At 45.4% G+C, this 18,225-nt stretch overlaps 1 protein-coding gene across 1 annotated transcript in view; it reads right to left on the bottom strand.

Annotated features, from left to right (window-relative positions):
• Positions 1-5,033: 5,033 nt before the first annotated feature.
• The window catches only part of NOC2L (NOC2 like nucleolar associated transcriptional repressor), a 108,362-nt gene continuing 95,170 nt past the window's right edge, over positions 5,034-18,225 (bottom strand). The window contains exons 17-19 of the mRNA XM_040427124.1: positions 16,571-16,703; positions 10,188-10,295; positions 5,034-5,662 (exon numbers count right to left, since the gene is read on the bottom strand). Coding sequence (XP_040283058.1) covers positions 5,493-5,662; positions 10,188-10,295; positions 16,571-16,703 — 411 coding nt within the window. The 3' untranslated portion in view covers positions 5,034-5,492. The remainder of the gene's footprint in view (positions 5,663-10,187; positions 10,296-16,570; positions 16,704-18,225) is intronic.

Genomic DNA, 18,225 nt, shown 5'->3' with positions numbered 1-18,225 from the left:
GCGGCCGTTCACAAATACACGCGACCGCTCGATTCATTTCTATGGCAATTGCAGAGATAGTCGAGTACAGCAAGTGCAACTGGCCGCTGCAGTCTTTTCAGGTGGACCTGTGGATAGGGGATAACTTTAACATGGACGAAAACGGAGTATTGGTCACATTTGATGTATGCAGTTCATATACATCAATAGAACCTGGAAAAGGAATCAGTGCAACAAAATGGCTGTTAGATCAGAGCATTTATAATGACCACTTTCCGTAGTTCTTGAACAGAATTGCTTATTTCAAGATAAATTTACCAACAGAGGTGCGGGACTATGATGGGTTCGAATGTCGCACTGCCATACGCAAATTGCTACATGGCATGGTTTGAAAAGGAATTAGTTTATTCAAATGTACTATTTTGCAAACATTCAATTTTTTGGCGTTGATTTATCAATGACTTTTTTGTGCGTATAGTGGGGCGACATTCGAAACCCTACTAGAATTTTCCAACTTTCTCAACTCTATCTGGAATGAACTTCAGTTCACCCTACATCATGACATGAACAAGATCAATTTTTTAGATACATGGGTAATAAAAGAGGATGGAGGGGGCCATACGTACTGATTTATGTGTGAAAAACACGGTTCGCAATAGTTTATTGCTATACACTAGCAAGCACCCTCCAGCTGTTAAAAAGTTCCTACCCTATTCCCAGCATTGACGAGTGAAACGTATTGTCACTAAACCAGAAGAACTTGGTCAGATGGGAAGAAATTACATTTAAATTCAAGGAACGCACAACTGAACACAAAAAGATACAAAACGACCCCCGCTTACCGTTTGCTGTAAAATATCACCCTTGGATTAATAAAATAAGAACATTAATAAACAGGTGTTGGAACGTGGTATCTAAATCCTACCCACAGGTTATGTAATAACGTCAGTGATAAAATAGTGAGAGCAGCCATAGGAGGGACAAAAAAGGAACGGAAACAAACGGTTCTCTCTACCTCGAAGTGAGGGACCCATCGTTGCTTGGGATGTGTTCATTTTTGAAGTGTAATTAGAGGAGAATACCATGTATGGGAGAAACATTCCCGATACAAGGTTTCTTCACCTGCGACAGCAGTTATCATTTAGATTCTGAAATGCCCTCGTGGTCTGTTATATGTGGGAGAAACTGCCACACGTATGAGAGATGGACTTTCCAAACACAAATCCACCATTAGACAAGGTAAATCTGCTCCTCCCAATCCCCCACCATTTTCATCACTGCAGACACAACATATCAGAATTGCGCTTCCAGATAACAGAACGTGGCTCAACCGCGCAGGGTGTTATTGAAGAAGGAGGCCTTCTAGATTCACAGACTCCAGATATTGGAGCTAGGGTTGAGCGATGCGCACTTCGGATCATATATGCGAAGCCACTTTGTTTGAATGCTGTACGGAGACCAGTCTGATCAGTAATAATTATCGGATAACCCCCCTAAAGGGTCTATTCACACGTCCGTTTTTTCTTTCCTGATCTGTTCCGTTTTTTGCGGAACAGATCTGGACCCATTCATTTTCAATGGGTCCTGGAAAAAAAAATCGGACAGCACAATGTGTGCTGTCCATTTCCGTTATTCCGTTCCGCATGTCCGTTTAAATATAAAACATGTCCTATTCTTTTCCGCAAAATTCGGATCCTGGTACAATACAAAGTCAATAGATCCGCAAAAAACGGAAAACATTCGGATGTCATTACGTATGTCATCCGTTTTATGTGGATTCCGTTCCTGGAAATGACATTTTAATTTTTTTTTTTGTTTTTTTTTCAAAGAAATCCAAACAACTTTATTTGCTTTTTGAAATTTATACATGTTTCCGTTTTTTGCGGATCCGCAAAAAACGGATGACATATGGAAACATTTTCAGGAACAACGGATTTGCAAAAAACGGACCGAAAATCGGGATATAGAAAAATACTGACGTGTGAATGTAGCCTAAGGATAAGACAAGTTTATCAAACGTGTGATATTTGATAAATGTGGTATAAAGTAGTAGACCAACCCAGACTCATGCAAAAAAGACTTCAAATATTCCCCTCATGATACCACCCCCCCCCCCCCCCCCCCATATCCCTAAGTGTCCTAGACCACTAGGAATGCAGATGTAAACCCATTATGTGCCCTAGTCCATCAGAGGGGCCATTATTAATCCTTTAACTGCCTAGGATCACCAGGAATCTTACCATAAACTGCCCAAGACAACACTGGACAATTGCATAGCCATCTGTTTTGTCACCTGGATGCTATGGGGTGCTGTATATCTGGCTGCTGTATAACAAATGATTTGAGTTTAGAGCAGAATAGTGCTTGCATCCATTTCTGTCCCAATCTACAAGGACTTTTGAGGAACCTAGACCACAGCAATTACTGGAATACATAAATGATAGACCTAGTCACTGATATAAACAGCGATGTGACAGGAAGACTCATGATGGAGACTAGCAGGTCTAAATGGTTTTCTCTGGACCCACGATGGCAAAGATAAATGGTTAATTAATAAAGGAAGCTCTGCCCCCAAAAACTTCTCGTTTCAGGGGGCAAGTTCTGATCAGAATATTATGGAAGGAAATGTGTTCTGGAGCTGGGCATGACATGGTTAACTTCAGATGTGATACTCTTGAAATTGCACAGAACAAAAAGGAATTTTTAATGTTTTTGTAAAAGCGATGGGGCACGTTTTATAGCTGGGGACTACCGCACGTAATTATCGCCGTACAGCGCAGAGCTCAACTGGAACACCAGAGAAAACCACATAGTAAAAGCAAATATTTTATATGCATAAAAGCCTGACGTTCTACAGTAAGAAGATGCAATCTGACAAATAGATCAGAACCGCTCATTAACATAGAACAATCTATCGTAAGAACAGATGACGTTAATGTGACCTGCACTGCAGCCAACCCCTGGTACCAGACCCAAATGACCCTCTCAGGTTGGAAGATGTTTGTAAGGCCTCATGCACACGACCGTTGTTTGGGTCCGCATCCGAGCGGCCGTTTTGGCGGCTCGGATGCGGACCTGTTCACTTCAATGGGGCCGCAAAAGATGCGGACAGCACTCAGTGTGATGTCCGCATCCGTTGCTCCGTTCCGTGGCCCCGCAAAAAACATAGAACATGTCCTATTCTTGCCCGTTTTGCGAACAAGAATTGGCATTTCTACAATGGGCAAATTGATGAAGGCACACGGGCGGCTTCCGTTTTTTGCAGATCCGCATAAACGGAACTGTAGTGTGCATGAGGCCTATCCAACAAGTATAGTCCCTTCCGGTCACATCCATGTCACATGTGCATTGTGCATGTATCCTTACAGCATGTAGTCAGTGAATTTTTGGTTTTGCTCAGCCCAATTTGCTAAGCAACAGCCCAAATACAAGCAGTTTCATAGGAACAAAACATGCAGCTGGCCATACGTGTAAACCTCTGTCACTCCTTATAGCAGAGAAGGACAGGGGCTAGATATTGACATGTCCTATCAGCTCTTGCAGACACATGCGACAGATGAAGACTTTTGCAAGTTCCCTGAGCTAAGAAGGTTGCCAATTAGTTTTTAAATATTTTTTTAATCTGGCGATTTGGCAAAGATCCTGGCGCAGGGTGGGCACCACTAAACCACCATCACACAGTCTTCTATTCAACACAGCTGCCCAACTGATAGTAACAGTCCCGGTAAATGTAAGTGCGGTGGTGTGCAGAGACACGGACCAAACCTAGAGGAGGGCACTCTGAAGGCACATCTGACCACTGCTATTTCAAAAGGTGCCAAGATGTTCCTACCCAACTTGCAACATAGCAATGACAGATCAGGACTAGATGACTTACCTGCCCATAGCATCTGGGTGATCATCAAGGAAGGTGTAAGGGCCCTTTTACATTGGCCAAAGACTGGGTCAATGATCGGGGACAAGCATTCTTACATGTCCTGTGTAAAGTTGCCACCGATCACACAACAAATGTGCAAACACGCACTTATTGGGTGATCCCATCTTTCATGCGGCACCAAAAACCCTAGTATGTATCCAGCACATCGCCCTATGTAAACGGGCAGCTATATGGTCATAAAAGTAAGGACCATGGAGTCCTAGCCCGGCAGGTGCTCAGAAAACATGATGGGACAGATTTACTAATCCCAAAACTTACAGCAGTCTAAAGATGCCCCAAATGTAACACTGTGACTCATGTTCTATGATAAATTTGGGGTATCTTGGTGGACATCTCACACACTGACCACCAAGGAAGACAACCCCTTTAAGCTGGCTATCCTCTTTAGACAGAAGTCAGCCATACTTGCCAATTTTGGCTGGATCGGCCTGCAATCTCATGTGTGGGGACAGTCCAACAACAGTAACATGTCGAGAGAAAGATATTGGTACTTTGGCTTTCAAGTTTTCATTTCCAACTGAAATAAACATGCATGCTTGGCAGAATTGAGCATGCGTGTTTATGACAATCTCAAGGAAATGGCTCAGGTGTATGGCAGGTTTTACAAACTAAGGCCGTGAACAATCCGTGGTATGCCGGTCTGGATTCCTGCTGACAGCAGGAGCGCACAGCGTCATTTGTTGCTATGACGCTGCTGCACTACAGTAATACACTCGTATGATCTATATGAGTGTATTACTGTAGTGCAGCGGCAGCATAAAGCGCACAACGTCATAGCAACCATGACGCCGTGCGCTCCTGCTGTCAGCAGGTATCCAGGTCGGCATACCACGGACCGCTCACGGCCGCGGAACACGAACGTGTGCATTCGGCCTTACTCCCCTAACTGAAACACACAAGTTTCTTCACAAGAATCCATAGATGAAATAAACACTCAACAAATGTGAAAAGTTGTGGGTCTTGTATTTAAAAAAAAAAGAAAATAACACACATTCTGTACAAAATGACACGTCCAAGACCAGACCAGACAGTCCATACGATCACATCCAATGCAAGGCGCCAGCAGCAGTATCTGCATCATGTGAAATTATCAAGTGCAATTTTTGCCGGTGGCTGAAAGAGTTAACATTCAGCAGGTGGCTGACATGTGGCGTCCCTGGGACCTTTTACTTACTGAAGGAATACATAGCTGGCCCCAAATCATGGCAACAGAATCATATATTCCCAGAGTAAGGTAACAGCACTGTGACTGTGCGCAACCCGCAGGCGCTGAAATATTAATCGCCGCGCTCTCTCTCCGCATCCTGTAACACTTCATCATTGCATCTGCTCTCAGTGATGGATCGTGGGATGCGGGGCATATTAGGATGACAATACAGAAGGATGGTATAGGTTTCCTGCGTGAATTTATGACTGGGCTGGTTTTCTCTGCCAAGCTGCAAATTATACCGCACAGCAGTTCGAAAGATGGCACCGGGTGTCTCACGAAGGTGGTAAAATCTGCAGGACCCTTGCAAAAGCCCGACCACAGCGAGTATCCGGCAGACAAAGGGTTACTGGTACACCCAGCGCATGTTTACTCGTCGTCTGAGAATTCGAGATCCTGCACAATATCTTCTTCCCCTTTGGCTAGTTCCTTTAGGTCGGCCTGAGAGAGGCGCTGCGCCCCCTTAGTCTTCTTCTGGATCTTTTTCTTGTGGGCATCAGCTTCTCCCTCCTCCTCCTCATCTTCATCCTGCGATTCCCCTGTGGGCGGAAGAGCAAATATAAATTCTGCTTTATCAGGAAGGAACAAGCCTGCCTAGGGTGGCTCATCACTAATTAATCTCGGCGCTCATTAATTTATCGCTGCTTTCTGCAGCATCCAGATAGAAAGGACACTTGCCCAAGACAAGCTCTGCAGCCAGATGTGCGTCTGAAGGAAAGGCTCCTTCTCATGAGGATTTACCCCTTATACAAAACCGCCTATAGTCATCTGTGTAATGTGTGGCACTGCCCGGGAACAAATCACAACTTACAAAAATACGGTATATATTTCTTACAAAAATATATTCACTTTTGTCTTCCACGGATGAGACTTTGTGCAGTTTGCAACTAAAAATGAACAAGTTGATATCAGACATGACTTGTGTGCATGGAATCATTTCACTTTCTGGCAATGCGGTAAAGTGAAGCTGCTCCTTTGAACCACTTTAAAAGGGGTTTCAAAGTGTTAAGACCTATCCTCTGGATATGTCATCAGTATCTGATCGGTGGGGGTCCGGCGTCCAGGACTCCCACCAATCAGGTATTGTGGTTGTAGACAAAAAAGAAAAGAGAAGGCGCTCATAGGGTGAGTATGTAAACGATTGTTTCTCCTATCATATAGGAGGTAATATGCTCACCTGTTAGAGTTGCACCAATTGGGTGCAACTACAATTAAGGCTGAGTGCTCGTAAGGGTTGGTTGGTGCTGCCGGCTTTGTCCAAACACCCTTCGGTCGGTGCCGAACCGCCGAACGGGTGAGTATGGGAATTGTGGGTTTGGTGGACCAAGAAAGTCCAAGAAAAACGGACAGAGTAACGGGCGCAAATCCACAACCAATGGTAGAAAACAATTTGGTTTATTCAGGATGACAACGCGTTTCGGGGTGCATGACCCCTTTGTCAAGTCTGGTGGATCACAATGGAGCCGCTCGTATCCCAGCACGTGGGGCGTCTGTTGCGATCGATTCACCTGGTGAATCGATCGCAACAGACGCCCCACGTGCTGGGATACGAGCGGCTCCATTGTGATCCACCAGACTTGACAAAGGGGTCATGCACCCCGAAACGCGTTGTCATCCTGAATAAACCAAATTGTTTTCTACCATTGGTTGTGGATTTGCGCCCGTTACTCTGTCCGTTTTTCTTGGACTTTCTTGGTCCACCAAACCCACAAATACCAATCAGGTATTGAGAAGGCAGCGGTGTTCGCTTTTACTAGGTTATGTGATGTCATGTTCATTGGTCACATGGCCTAGGCGCAGCTCATGAGAAGAGGGGCACAGGGTCTGTGGGGATGGGCACACTGTTTGACCAGTCTATAGAATATAATACCTGAAAATACGCAAGTCTAAAATTCAATGACCTTTATTAAAGGGCTATTACCATCTGAAACAATGGGGGTATATCGCTAGGATATGCCCCCATTTTCTGGGACCCGCACCTACATCAAGAACGGACCCATGAAGATTGCGGAGGGCGCACTGCGCATATGCCCTCCATTAATTTCTATGTGGCCGCGGAAAAATTCCATCAGTCCCCAGATCTCCCATTCAATCCTATGGGGAGGGCGCTTGGCGGTGGCCGGACCCCGGAAAACCTAGGGTCCTCCGGCCACCACCTTCCCTGCTCCAGTCTCAGTGTAGGTGCGGGTCACAGAGGTGGGACCCGCACCTATCAGACAATGGGGGCATATCCTAACATTTTATTTTTTTTCACCTTGCTTATCAAAAAATTGTAAAGTAATGTGAAAACTGGACTTGCCTCGGTATGAATTGTCAAGTTGACAAGTAGGACAGTCCAGTCACCACATTTATTAAGAGGTGTGTGCCTTTTGATAATTTGGAACAGTCAAACAATAATTTTATTATTTTAGATTGGTTTACGGAATGCCAGGGTTTCATGCACTCTGCGCTAATAGTACCCCTTCATCCTCCAAAAGGGCTGTGCCACTATTAAGTGCGCTGAGAAACAGTTATTAGATCAAAGCATAGTATTGAGGATGTGCGATCCAGTTTCACTCTTGTATTTTACATGTGCCACCATTAAAAGGTTATACTAGTATAATTCACCATGGAAAACAAGTTTTGGTAATTTGCTTTCCGTTGCAAGAATATTTTCTTCATTTCATTATAGTGGCGCCCCCTGGTGTTAATCTGTATAGTAATGTGCATGTCTGCCTACTAAGATGGTCGCACATGGTCAGTTTTCAACTATTAAATGCCACCAGCCCTATCACCCTATCTATCTAGTGTTATAAACTGTGACAGTTACAGGGAGAGAGCTGCAACGGAAAGGACACACCCCTGATATGTGACAGGAAGAGAGCTGCTGCAGAAAGGACACACCCCTGATATGTGACAGGAAGAGAGCTGCTGCAGAAAGGATACCCTCCTCCCGAGCTGTGACAGGGAGAGAGTTGCTGTAGTAAGAACCCCCCCCCAGCAGCCAGCCTGAAGAGAGTCTAGTAAAGAAAATGGAGCAATGAATGGGGCAATCTCTGAACCCATGTGAGGTACAGGGCTAGTTTCTAGCTTTGTGAGAAAAAGTCCTATTTTCATATTTTACATCTACCATGGGATAGCCCATCCACAGCGACATTCTGGTGTCAGCGGTTTCGTATAATATTCAGCTCTACAAGCCTTCAGTGTAATTTCAGCACCAGTTTATCAGGCCATCGCTCATTACGGGATGCGGCTGTAATGGCGGCTGTAAGTGGGTGATATTCACATGACCAGTACAGATTTGTATCCTCGTCAGTAAACAATGCAGGTTTCTACTGTACGATAGAAAGGCCAGATCTTTAAGAAAAACCATGAAAAACTGATACAGAAAGTTTATTGGAAATCTGCACACTGCGCTATGTATGCTACCGCTATATATAGTGATATTGCCCTCAGGAAAAAGATTGCGCCTTTGTAATACTTCTTCAGCCTGATGCATCCGATACTGGGGAATAGAAAGCCGAAGCTCATTAACAGGCGAATCCTTCCCATTGCCTCCGCTCCATGTGCCCGGAATCTGGGAAGTGTCAGTAATCTCGGGGAGGAGGCTGCCTGTGTGATCGGATGGATGAGTATAGGGCTATGTAAATGTGCACATGGGGGGAGCAGTAGTGCGGTGTGCCTGCCAGATCTCGCTCTCCCTGTATCTGGTGATTAATGACACAGGGCCTGCGATAAAGCGTTCTGTCCCGCGCTGCCTCCACAGCTCATTACCGGCCAGCTGTACCGCATTAACCCCTTAATGCCTCTGGATTCCTACAACTCCCTCAACTCAAAACGACTTGTTTGCCACTGGGAATAAAGGAAAATTCTAAAACCAAATGTGAAAACTAAACACATAGTGAAAGCTGAAAATGAGAAATCATAAAAATATTGTAGAAAATCTCACCTCTCCAGTAGGAAAATGTATCGTAAGGGTCCATTCACACGTCAGTTGGTTCTTTCCTGATCTGTTCCGTTTTTTGCGGAACAGATCTGGACCAGATCTGGACCCATTCATTTTCAATGGGTCCTGAAATAAATCGGACAGCTCAATGTCTGATTTTTTTTTCAGGACCCATTGAAAATGAATAGGTCCAGATCTGGTCCAGATCTGTTCCGCAAAAAATGGAACAGATTGGGAAAGAAACAACGGACGTGTGAATGGACCCTAAGTGTACGCCAGTTTTATCGCAAGTGCTGTTTGGCGACAAAATTGGTGACTTTTGTTCCACCTTAAAAAGTGAACGGATCACCCACAGCCCGACACATAAAAGGGGCTGTCTCAAGTCATCAAGTAGCATTTATCATGTAGAGAAAGTTAATACAAGGCACTTACTAATGTATTGTGATTGTCCATATTGCTTCCTTTGCTGGCTGGATTAATTTTTCCATCACATTATACACTGCTCCTTTCAATGGTTACGACCACCCTGCAATCCATCAATGGTGGCTGTGCTTACACACTATAGGAAAGTGCCTGCTTATGTCAGCTCCCGCGGTCCGATCCACCAGGGGGGCCAGCTCTTTTTCCCATAGTGCGCAAGCATGGCCACCGATGCTGGATTACAGGGTGGTCGTTACCATGGAAACGAGCAGTGTATAATGTAATGGAAAAATAAATTAAGCCAGCAAAGGAAGCAATATGGATAACAACAATACATTAGGAAGTGCCTTGTATTAACTTTCTCTACATGATAAATGCCACTTGATGAAGTGAGACAGCCCTTTAACACAGAACTGCTGAAGATGTGCCAGAATTATTGCCTCATCGTATGCCAGCTGGGTTTGTTATAGAGACTAACAAATGCCAGCCTTCAAGCGGTTTGCCATGGCTAGAAAAAGATGGCTGATTTCCTCCAAAAAACAGCCCCACACCTGCGCACTGGTTGGGTGTAGTATTACAGCTCAGCCACATTCAATTCAATGGAACTGAGCTGCAATACCAGAAACTCCTCATGGACAGATGTTGCACTGTTTTTGGAATGAACTTTAACACATCTCCACCCCAAGTATTATTATTTTTTAACAGTTTCCAAGCCTCACCATCCATGCGGTCATCGTCTTCCACCTCGTACTCGCCCTCCTCTCCCTCGCTGCTTAGTTCAGAGCTCTCATCAGATGAGTCATCCGCGCTCTTTGATTTTGACTTTCCTGATAAAAAAAGAAAGTTAATTATGTTATGCGCACAACTTATAAGCCTTAATGGGGTCAAATGGGGTTGAGCTGCAATTCCAGGCACAGCCCATAGGCAAGGGTGGCGCTGTTCAAGGAATATATACCGACAATATTTCTCATTTTTGACAACCTCTTTCAAGCCAAGTCTCCACTAGTGCTCCTGGCAGACCATGTCAATATATCCATTTGTTTCCCCTGAAATGTAAAAGGGCTATTCTAATCTACACCCACCCCCCAAAAAAATAAAAAATAAAAATAATCCAGAAATAACCATGAATAATAAAGGTTAGAAAGTGATCAGTATTTTACATCAGAATGATGCCAAGAAGAGCAGTATAAAGTATCTCCATTAAAGGGGTTCTGCAGTTCTTTTTAACTGAATATCTATACTCTGGATAGATCATCAGCATCTGATCGGCGGGGGTACGACACCCGGGACCCTCGCTGATCAGCTATTTGAGGGCCTGCTCTCTGTATCCTGTAGGTCCAGAGACGTCACGACTAGGATCAATGGCCCCACTCATTCAAGTGAACGGAGCCTAGCCGCGCCCAGGGCAGTGATACTAGCCGTCGCGTCACTGGACCTATGGGAAACGGATAGAAGGGCCTCAAATAGCTGATCGGCGGGGGGTCCCGGGTGTAGGACCTTGTGTCTAGAACCCAATTAGGGTTTTGGATTTAAAACACAAAATCGTAAATACGGACCAAATATGCAGCGTGTGAATGGAGTCTTCAAGGTAACGCATTATAAAAAACATACTGGTGCGCTATAAAATTTCTCCGTGTAATCTCAGCTTTAAATCATCCGGCTTACTTCACAGGAGCAACACATGCGACTTTTCTGCTAGGTGAGCCATGAGGCCACAGGTTTGCCAAAGGATTAAATAAAAGGGTCTGGGCCTTCCCCCATCCGCCCCACGGCATCTCCGTCCCATTCACCTGAAAAGGCTGAGATTCCAATACAACACAAAGAATGGACAAAACTGGCGATATTTATGTGTAGGAGGAAAAAAACCAGACCCAACTGGACATATTTGGCTGACGACCAATAAGAGGGATCGCCCCACAAACAATATTCTACAGCCGCTGGATCTCAATGCTTTAATTGCATATAAATAAAAATGTAGTACAGCCTCTGAGCTATTCAATAAATTGTATCTGTATAGCGCCACCTACTGTTCCTAGTTTCCATTTTCTTTTTGTCCACCTCACTGAAGTGCTTGAACACGGTCAGTTTAAATCTTCAACTATCACCAGCCAAATCTTCTGTTAGAAGCTGTGACTGATACAGGCAAAGAGCTGCAGCAGAAAGGACACGCCCCTGAGAAAGGGCATGCCTCAGGGAAAATGAAACGCCCCTGAGCTGCAAGCCTGAAATAAAATCAAGCATAACAGATGGAGCAGTGACTGTGGAGATCTCAGGTTCCTGGTTCTAGCTTTGTTGGAAAGTGATTGAGAGTCTGATTTCTTACATCAATCGTGGCATAACCTCTAAGCACCAGGTTCCCCAGGCGCCTGAACGGCAAATCTTCCTAGTTGGGCAGCAATACAGGAGTAGGTATTGTGTGCAACTTCAAGCATCAATATGGTCCAGGCCTCCCAGAAGCCATATGTTATAGGTGAAAGCCTTAAGATTATGACATCACCAGGACTTAGGTTTCCTTTAATTGAAATGGATTATATATGAAGACAGCCCCTTCCCATTGGCCCTATGGGTACCAAGTGGATGGGGGTGTCAGCAGGGACCCACCCTTTATGAGCCAGATTGGAAGGTTCCTGGCTGCAGTTTATCCTGGCAAAACGAGCCGTTTGCCATGCATACCAGGGATGAAGGGTGGTCAGCAGATTACCCTAGGGGCCACATTCTGAAATGGGTTGTGTCTTTGCCATAACATTTCCTCCAAGTCTAACCCCTGGTTTGTGCTCCCCAGTGTGTGGAAGCCGTCTGATAGCAGCATGCCGAGTATTACGGTGGGCGACATTGCTAGCCAGGTCAGGCAACGCAGACTGGTGCCGTTGAGGCCAGGGACCCAAATGTTCCTCACAATGCGGATGTGTTGCGTGTGCAGTGTCCTGACAAAAACATAAATCCGGCAGGGTGCGAACGCCAAGTCTGGATGACAGGAAGCGAGAATGTGAACGAGAGAGCGCAACACCATGAAATGCTCGAGAGACCAGACAAGAGGCACGAAATGAAAAAGCACAGACAGAAAGATCAGCAGGGATGAAGGAGGAGTGACAGAATACATTATATGAAAAATAAAAAGTATAAAAAGAAAAAAAGTGAAATCTGAAACGGGGGATGTGAGAAGAGAACGGAGGGATTCAATCAGCAAGAGCAGCGAGAAGATAAACCTACAGAGCGAGGTGATTGCGGGCAGAGTAACGAGCCAGGTCTCCAACGTCCATTAGAGCGCCACCAGTAAGCACTCGCGCGGTGCTCATTAGAGAGGCTCTCACGGATACTCCAGCTGCCCACTCCTCTCTGCTAATTACCTGACGAGGAGAACATCCGGCCGTGCTGGAAGAGCCATTAATAAGCCCTGGCTGCACGGTGTGCTCCGGCACAGATCTGTCACAAGCGGCTTCCTCGCTGCTTCAGAGGAGACAGCTTACACGAGCTATGTATATACATGTGTTTATAAACTCCCTTCAGTTAGACCGGCACACAAAAAAGTACCAGGCCATTGTTGTTGTGGTGTTGCACTGGTGGGTAGGTGGGGCCCAGTGCCGGGGTGGCATTGCCAGACAGCAGGGGTGCCGTTTGGCTACTGGGTCCCGCCGCCTGCTGGTGCGGTGCTATGGAGCTGGTGGTCGCCGTGCCAGATTTAGGGGTCGCCACGCCAAGTTTAGAGTATGTCCCACTCAGAGGAAACCTCGACACAGTGAGTGGGCTTATGCCTTTTGATCAAAATGTACACTAATGCCTCTTGCATAAGCCTGCAGTATAGGGGATGTACACTGACTATTGCACTGAGAAGCGAGGTTAATTAGATCAAAGCATAGATTGTGGATGTGCGATCCAGTTCTGTTTTTCTCCATTTGATAGCCGTTTCTCATATGCTGGTTTAAAGGTTGGTTCCTTTTTTCCCATAAAAACAAATCTTTGGCCAAGCGAGCCATTCCCATGGTTATTCCACAAGGCAAAGCTCCCATACTGTGCACTGAAAGCAGACATCTGACTAATGTAGAGCGTGCTGCAGTCTAGGCCCTCTAAGACAGATGTTCCAAATTATCTCTCATCCCCTAAGGGGTAATGAGCTACAAAAGGAAGGTCCACCTGCGGTCACAGAGGCCTGTGTGGGACCTACAGACAGAATTAACAACAGATTTTTGGCAAGCCACGCAGGCTGCTGTGTGGGCGTGAGGTGGGATGTTGAGGGCTACAGTGAAGTCATTGCAGAGGTCACCGCTCTAGACCTGTCCCACCACAGGAGAGGAAAAAGACCCCCCTCAGCCTATTGAGAGGACATCTCTTAGGAAACTTGGTTTTCTGAGCTTACAAGAGAGAACCGAGATTTATCTTGAAATGTGAAACCCGACAGAGAACAAGAGCATGGAGATAACAGGAGTGCAAAAACATGAAACACCGACAAGAAAATGCTGTAACAATTCCCAAAAAGATCACAAAGGAGAACTTAAAACAAACAAACAAAAAAAAAAACCCTAATGCACAATGCGGAGATGGAAAATAAAGAAGGGGAAAGAGGAATCCTTGTGTGAAAGCAAGAAGAGGCTTAAATACTGGACCAAGGACTTGGGTTGGCCAATTACTAAACATTTTCCAACAGCCTCTTGTCTGTAGGTCATATTGTATCTTACCTCCACCACGCAGAAGACGACCCCCTGGTCCCCATATGTGGGCTATGTAAACACCTACAATACTCCAGTACTGCGTCCATAGGTCGCAAGATGGTGAAGATTTTTGTGCTGCCGGTGGGTGGATCCTCTTCCATGCTTCCGGTAAATATGTTCAGAAGAGGAACTGTCCAGGGGCAGCACAGAAAGAGGGGACGTGTGTGAATCACATCCCTCCTGTCATCTTGTGCCATATAGGTGCAGCGGCCAAGGATTGCAGGAGTTTACATAGCCCACAGATGGAGAGTTGGGCCCTTCCGCTTCATGATGAGGGTAAGCTATGAGTGACATTCAGATATATGTCCCAAACAGATCACAACCTATTGCCAAATATTTTAAAAATTTTTCCTACTGATGCAAAGAGTAGATGGAGCCATCAGTGGGGTTGGATAATCAAGTCTATGTGGATAAGTATGCAAGGAAAATGAAGCCAGGACATGCCTAAAAGGGTTGTCTCACTTCGAATATTGGCGGCATATCACTAGGATACGCCACCAATGTCAGATGGGTGTGGGTTTCACCACTGGAACCCGCACCCATCTCTAGAACGAAGCTCCTGCGACTGCCCTCCATTTCTATGGGACTTTCGAAAATAGCTGAGCGAGAAGCCAGCAATGTTCCAGGAGAGACATCACCTTTAGGCTCCATTCACACGTCCGCAAAATGGGTCCGCATCCGTTCCGCAATTTTGCGGAACGAATGCGGACCCATTCATTCTCTATGGGGACGGAATGGATGCGGACAGCACACAGTGTGCTGTCTGCATCCGCATTTGCGGTGCGCGGCCCTGATTTTGGGTCCGCAGCTCCGCAAAAAGATAGAGCATGTCCTATTCTTGTCCGCAGCTTGCAGACAAGAATAGGCATTTCTATGGGGGTGCCGGGCTGGTGTGTTGCGGACCCGCAACACACCACGGACGTGTGAATGCAGCCTTAAGATTTCTTTACACACTAGACAGACGACTGTGCTTGATATTGCAGCACAGCCCTATTGACTTCAATGGGGCTGAGCTGCAATTAGGCCTTGTGACCGATAGACCATGTGATATCACATGGTCTAGGAAGAAGCCACGGCACTCAAAGAGCACTGACCTCTTCTGACAGCTTATCAGTGGGGATCCCAGGTGTCAGGCCCCTGCCAATCTGATATTGATTACCTATATGGAGAATAGGTCATCAATATTAATTACCGGATAAGCCCTTTAAGCCACCACCATCATCTACATACACTGCAGGAAGAAAATGTGAAGTCCCAAGTTATCTGCTGAACATAAGGCTGACCTCGAACAGACAGACGAGACACAAGTATGGTGTCGGGACCAAAATGGAAAGTTGGGCTCAGGTGTCAAGTCCTTGTAACGAACACAATTTATAAAATTTAAAAAATGACAAATTGTGACGACTCGCTCATCCCTTTTCTCATAGATGAGAGGAGAACCAGACCTTGGACAGAGGAATATAAGGTATTGAATAACCTAAATATAGGAGTAGGTAGCCTAAAGAAAAACCGAGGTGGTAGTATCATTTAAAGACATATTAGAAATCTCAATGGTCACGGGCCCCCACCTATTGCGAGAGAGGGTGAGAAGCGATCAGGTGAGAGCCCCACCAGCTGTGAGCAGCTTGTAGGAGACATGTTCATAGCCTATGAGCCGGTATAGCGCTCTGCTTGGCTCTCCATATCGATCCGCTAAGCACTCTTGCCTCTTCACTCTGTCATTGGTTGGGGTCTCAGTAAGCCGAATACCCATGACATAAGTGACAAGTCAGATTGTGACCTTTAAAACAGTAGAGGCTTGGCTGTCACATGCCGACGGGTTATTTGGTCACTTTTTATTTTTCTAAATGCAGATGCTTATTTAGGCCACTAAAATAATACACAATCTACGTGGTAATAGGATCAGCACAGATAAACAGCCTGCTTAAAAAGTACTTTTTTTTCTTCATAAGGCGAGGCGACAGGTTTCACATCTGCATCAGGCTCATTGCCGCCTTAATTACTTCTGAAATTAGGGTCCAAAAGCGGAGGACGAGCACAATAATAAGCCTTAAAGAATATGCCGCCCAAACCGCTTTCCTTTAGGGCTAATTAAAGACTCATCAACCCCAGATAGAGAGGACAGCCTGTAGCAGCAATTACCAGCAGGTTTTAGAAAATTGGCAAAATGTTTTTGTATCTGACTGCCCCTGCCAAAATACAAGTGTTTTCACATCAATATTTCAAGAGGGGCAAAGAGTTTTCTATGTGCGTTAAGGACAATGTGCAAAGTTTGCATTCGCAGTGAAGTGGTTACATGGGGCACTTCAGCAGGAAAAACAACGGAGACCGTTTCCAGTGCTACGACAGTCCTCACCACCGGAGGACGCTGGCACAGGAGAGCCAAGCTTAGTTACCTTTCAGTGACAGACCCCCTTCGCCACTTTCCGAATCGCTGTCAGATTCAAACAGGTCTTTGAATTCCTTCTTATCTTCCTCCTTCTTCTCGAGTTTTCTCTTCTTGATCTCTGGGAAATTCAAATCTTCCATCTAGGAAAGGAAAAGCAAAAAAAAAGGTACCATTAATAGAGTATATGTAATACATTACAGGCATAGATTATTTCCAAAAATATCATGGCATGCTCCTTCAGATGCAGTATTCTCCATGTGAATAAAAACAGTAAATCATGTGATGCGTTTTTCATTTTTTCCCCGTTACGGCGCTCACCGCACAGGAAATTAAAACGATTATAATGGTTCAGACATTTTTTCTACGAGGCGATACCTATTATGTTTTATTTTTTAAACAGAAAATTGGGAAAGGGGGAAGATTTAAACTTTTAAAATGTTAGGTTTTATTTCAGTTCATTTTTTTGCTTTTATAAAGGGGCTAGAATCTGATGGGTTCTTTTGATCCCTTGTCCCATTCCCCCTAATAGAGATTCTATTAGGGTGAATGGGGTTTTGACATGCTTCCTGCACAGCTTAGCAGGGAGCTTACTTTGGCAGGCCTGGGAAGCTTCAGAAGCAGCCAGGCTGCCCTGGTAATAGATCAGAGCCCCATAATTTCACTGCAGGGGCTCTGATCAGAAGGCAGAGGGAGCCACATCGCTGCAACAGAGGGGTTAAATGACGGGGCTCAGCGTGATTGCCGTTCCCTGTAATCCCTGCGATCGGGTGTCTGCTGCATTATACAGCAGGCACCAGTCGTGTATAGAGTGGGCTTACTCCAGCAGCCTGCTCCATACATTCCCTGCACTATTAGCTGGGCAAGTCCGGACTCCCAACACTGTCCCATAGCCCCTTACCCTGCATAGGCAGAATAGATGTTACCACCAGCACAGACGAAATGCTCTCCCCTCCCCCCCCCCCCCCCCCCCCGCCTCTCATGCAGAACACTGTTAGTTCCGCCTGAAAAGTTCCCGTCGGCGCCAAAAAAAATCTGGGGGAGAAGCAAGAAAACAAATCAGCGCTGGTGCCATATTAGAACATATCAAGATGTCGATTCAGCCATAAAATGACATTGCCAGAATAAGAAAGGATGAATTAATTTTATTAATCCGATTATGTGTGTGGTGCGGGCCGGCGGGTGACCACAGAGCGGTGAGTAATAGCAAGCGCTTCACTCCCGCTCTGTGGTCACATGAGACAAACTAATCCTCGATGCAAAAAAATTTGCATTGAGGATTTTTTGGTATCGAATTGCTCGATTCAATCGGACACGCTCCCACTTCCTCTCAGCCGTCTTCTCAGTCTCTTACCAGGGACGGATATTGCCTGACAGCAGGCAGTGGACTGCAAGTTAGGGGGAAGGGAGACCCCTGGTGGCCATGATTTTACAGCATTTTTTTTCAGGTGGATGCAGGCAGATTTTTTAAACGATGCGATTTGGAAATTTGCTAGTTACACCATGCTTGTGTGAACATACAGTGACAGGATCAATCATTTTCATTAAACCCAGAGTCTTTACTGATTTTCCTTTTATCTAGGGGAGGCCTTTGAAAACTACATTAGGCACCTTGCACATTATGGATCTGTGTTGCATACTTGCACATATGATCTTATATAGAGG

Source organism: Bufo bufo, chromosome 1 (genome assembly GCF_905171765.1).
Source record: "Bufo bufo chromosome 1, aBufBuf1.1, whole genome shotgun sequence".
Lineage (NCBI taxonomy): Eukaryota > Metazoa > Chordata > Amphibia > Anura > Bufonidae > Bufo > Bufo bufo.
This window is presented reverse-complemented; position numbering and strand designations above follow the sequence as displayed.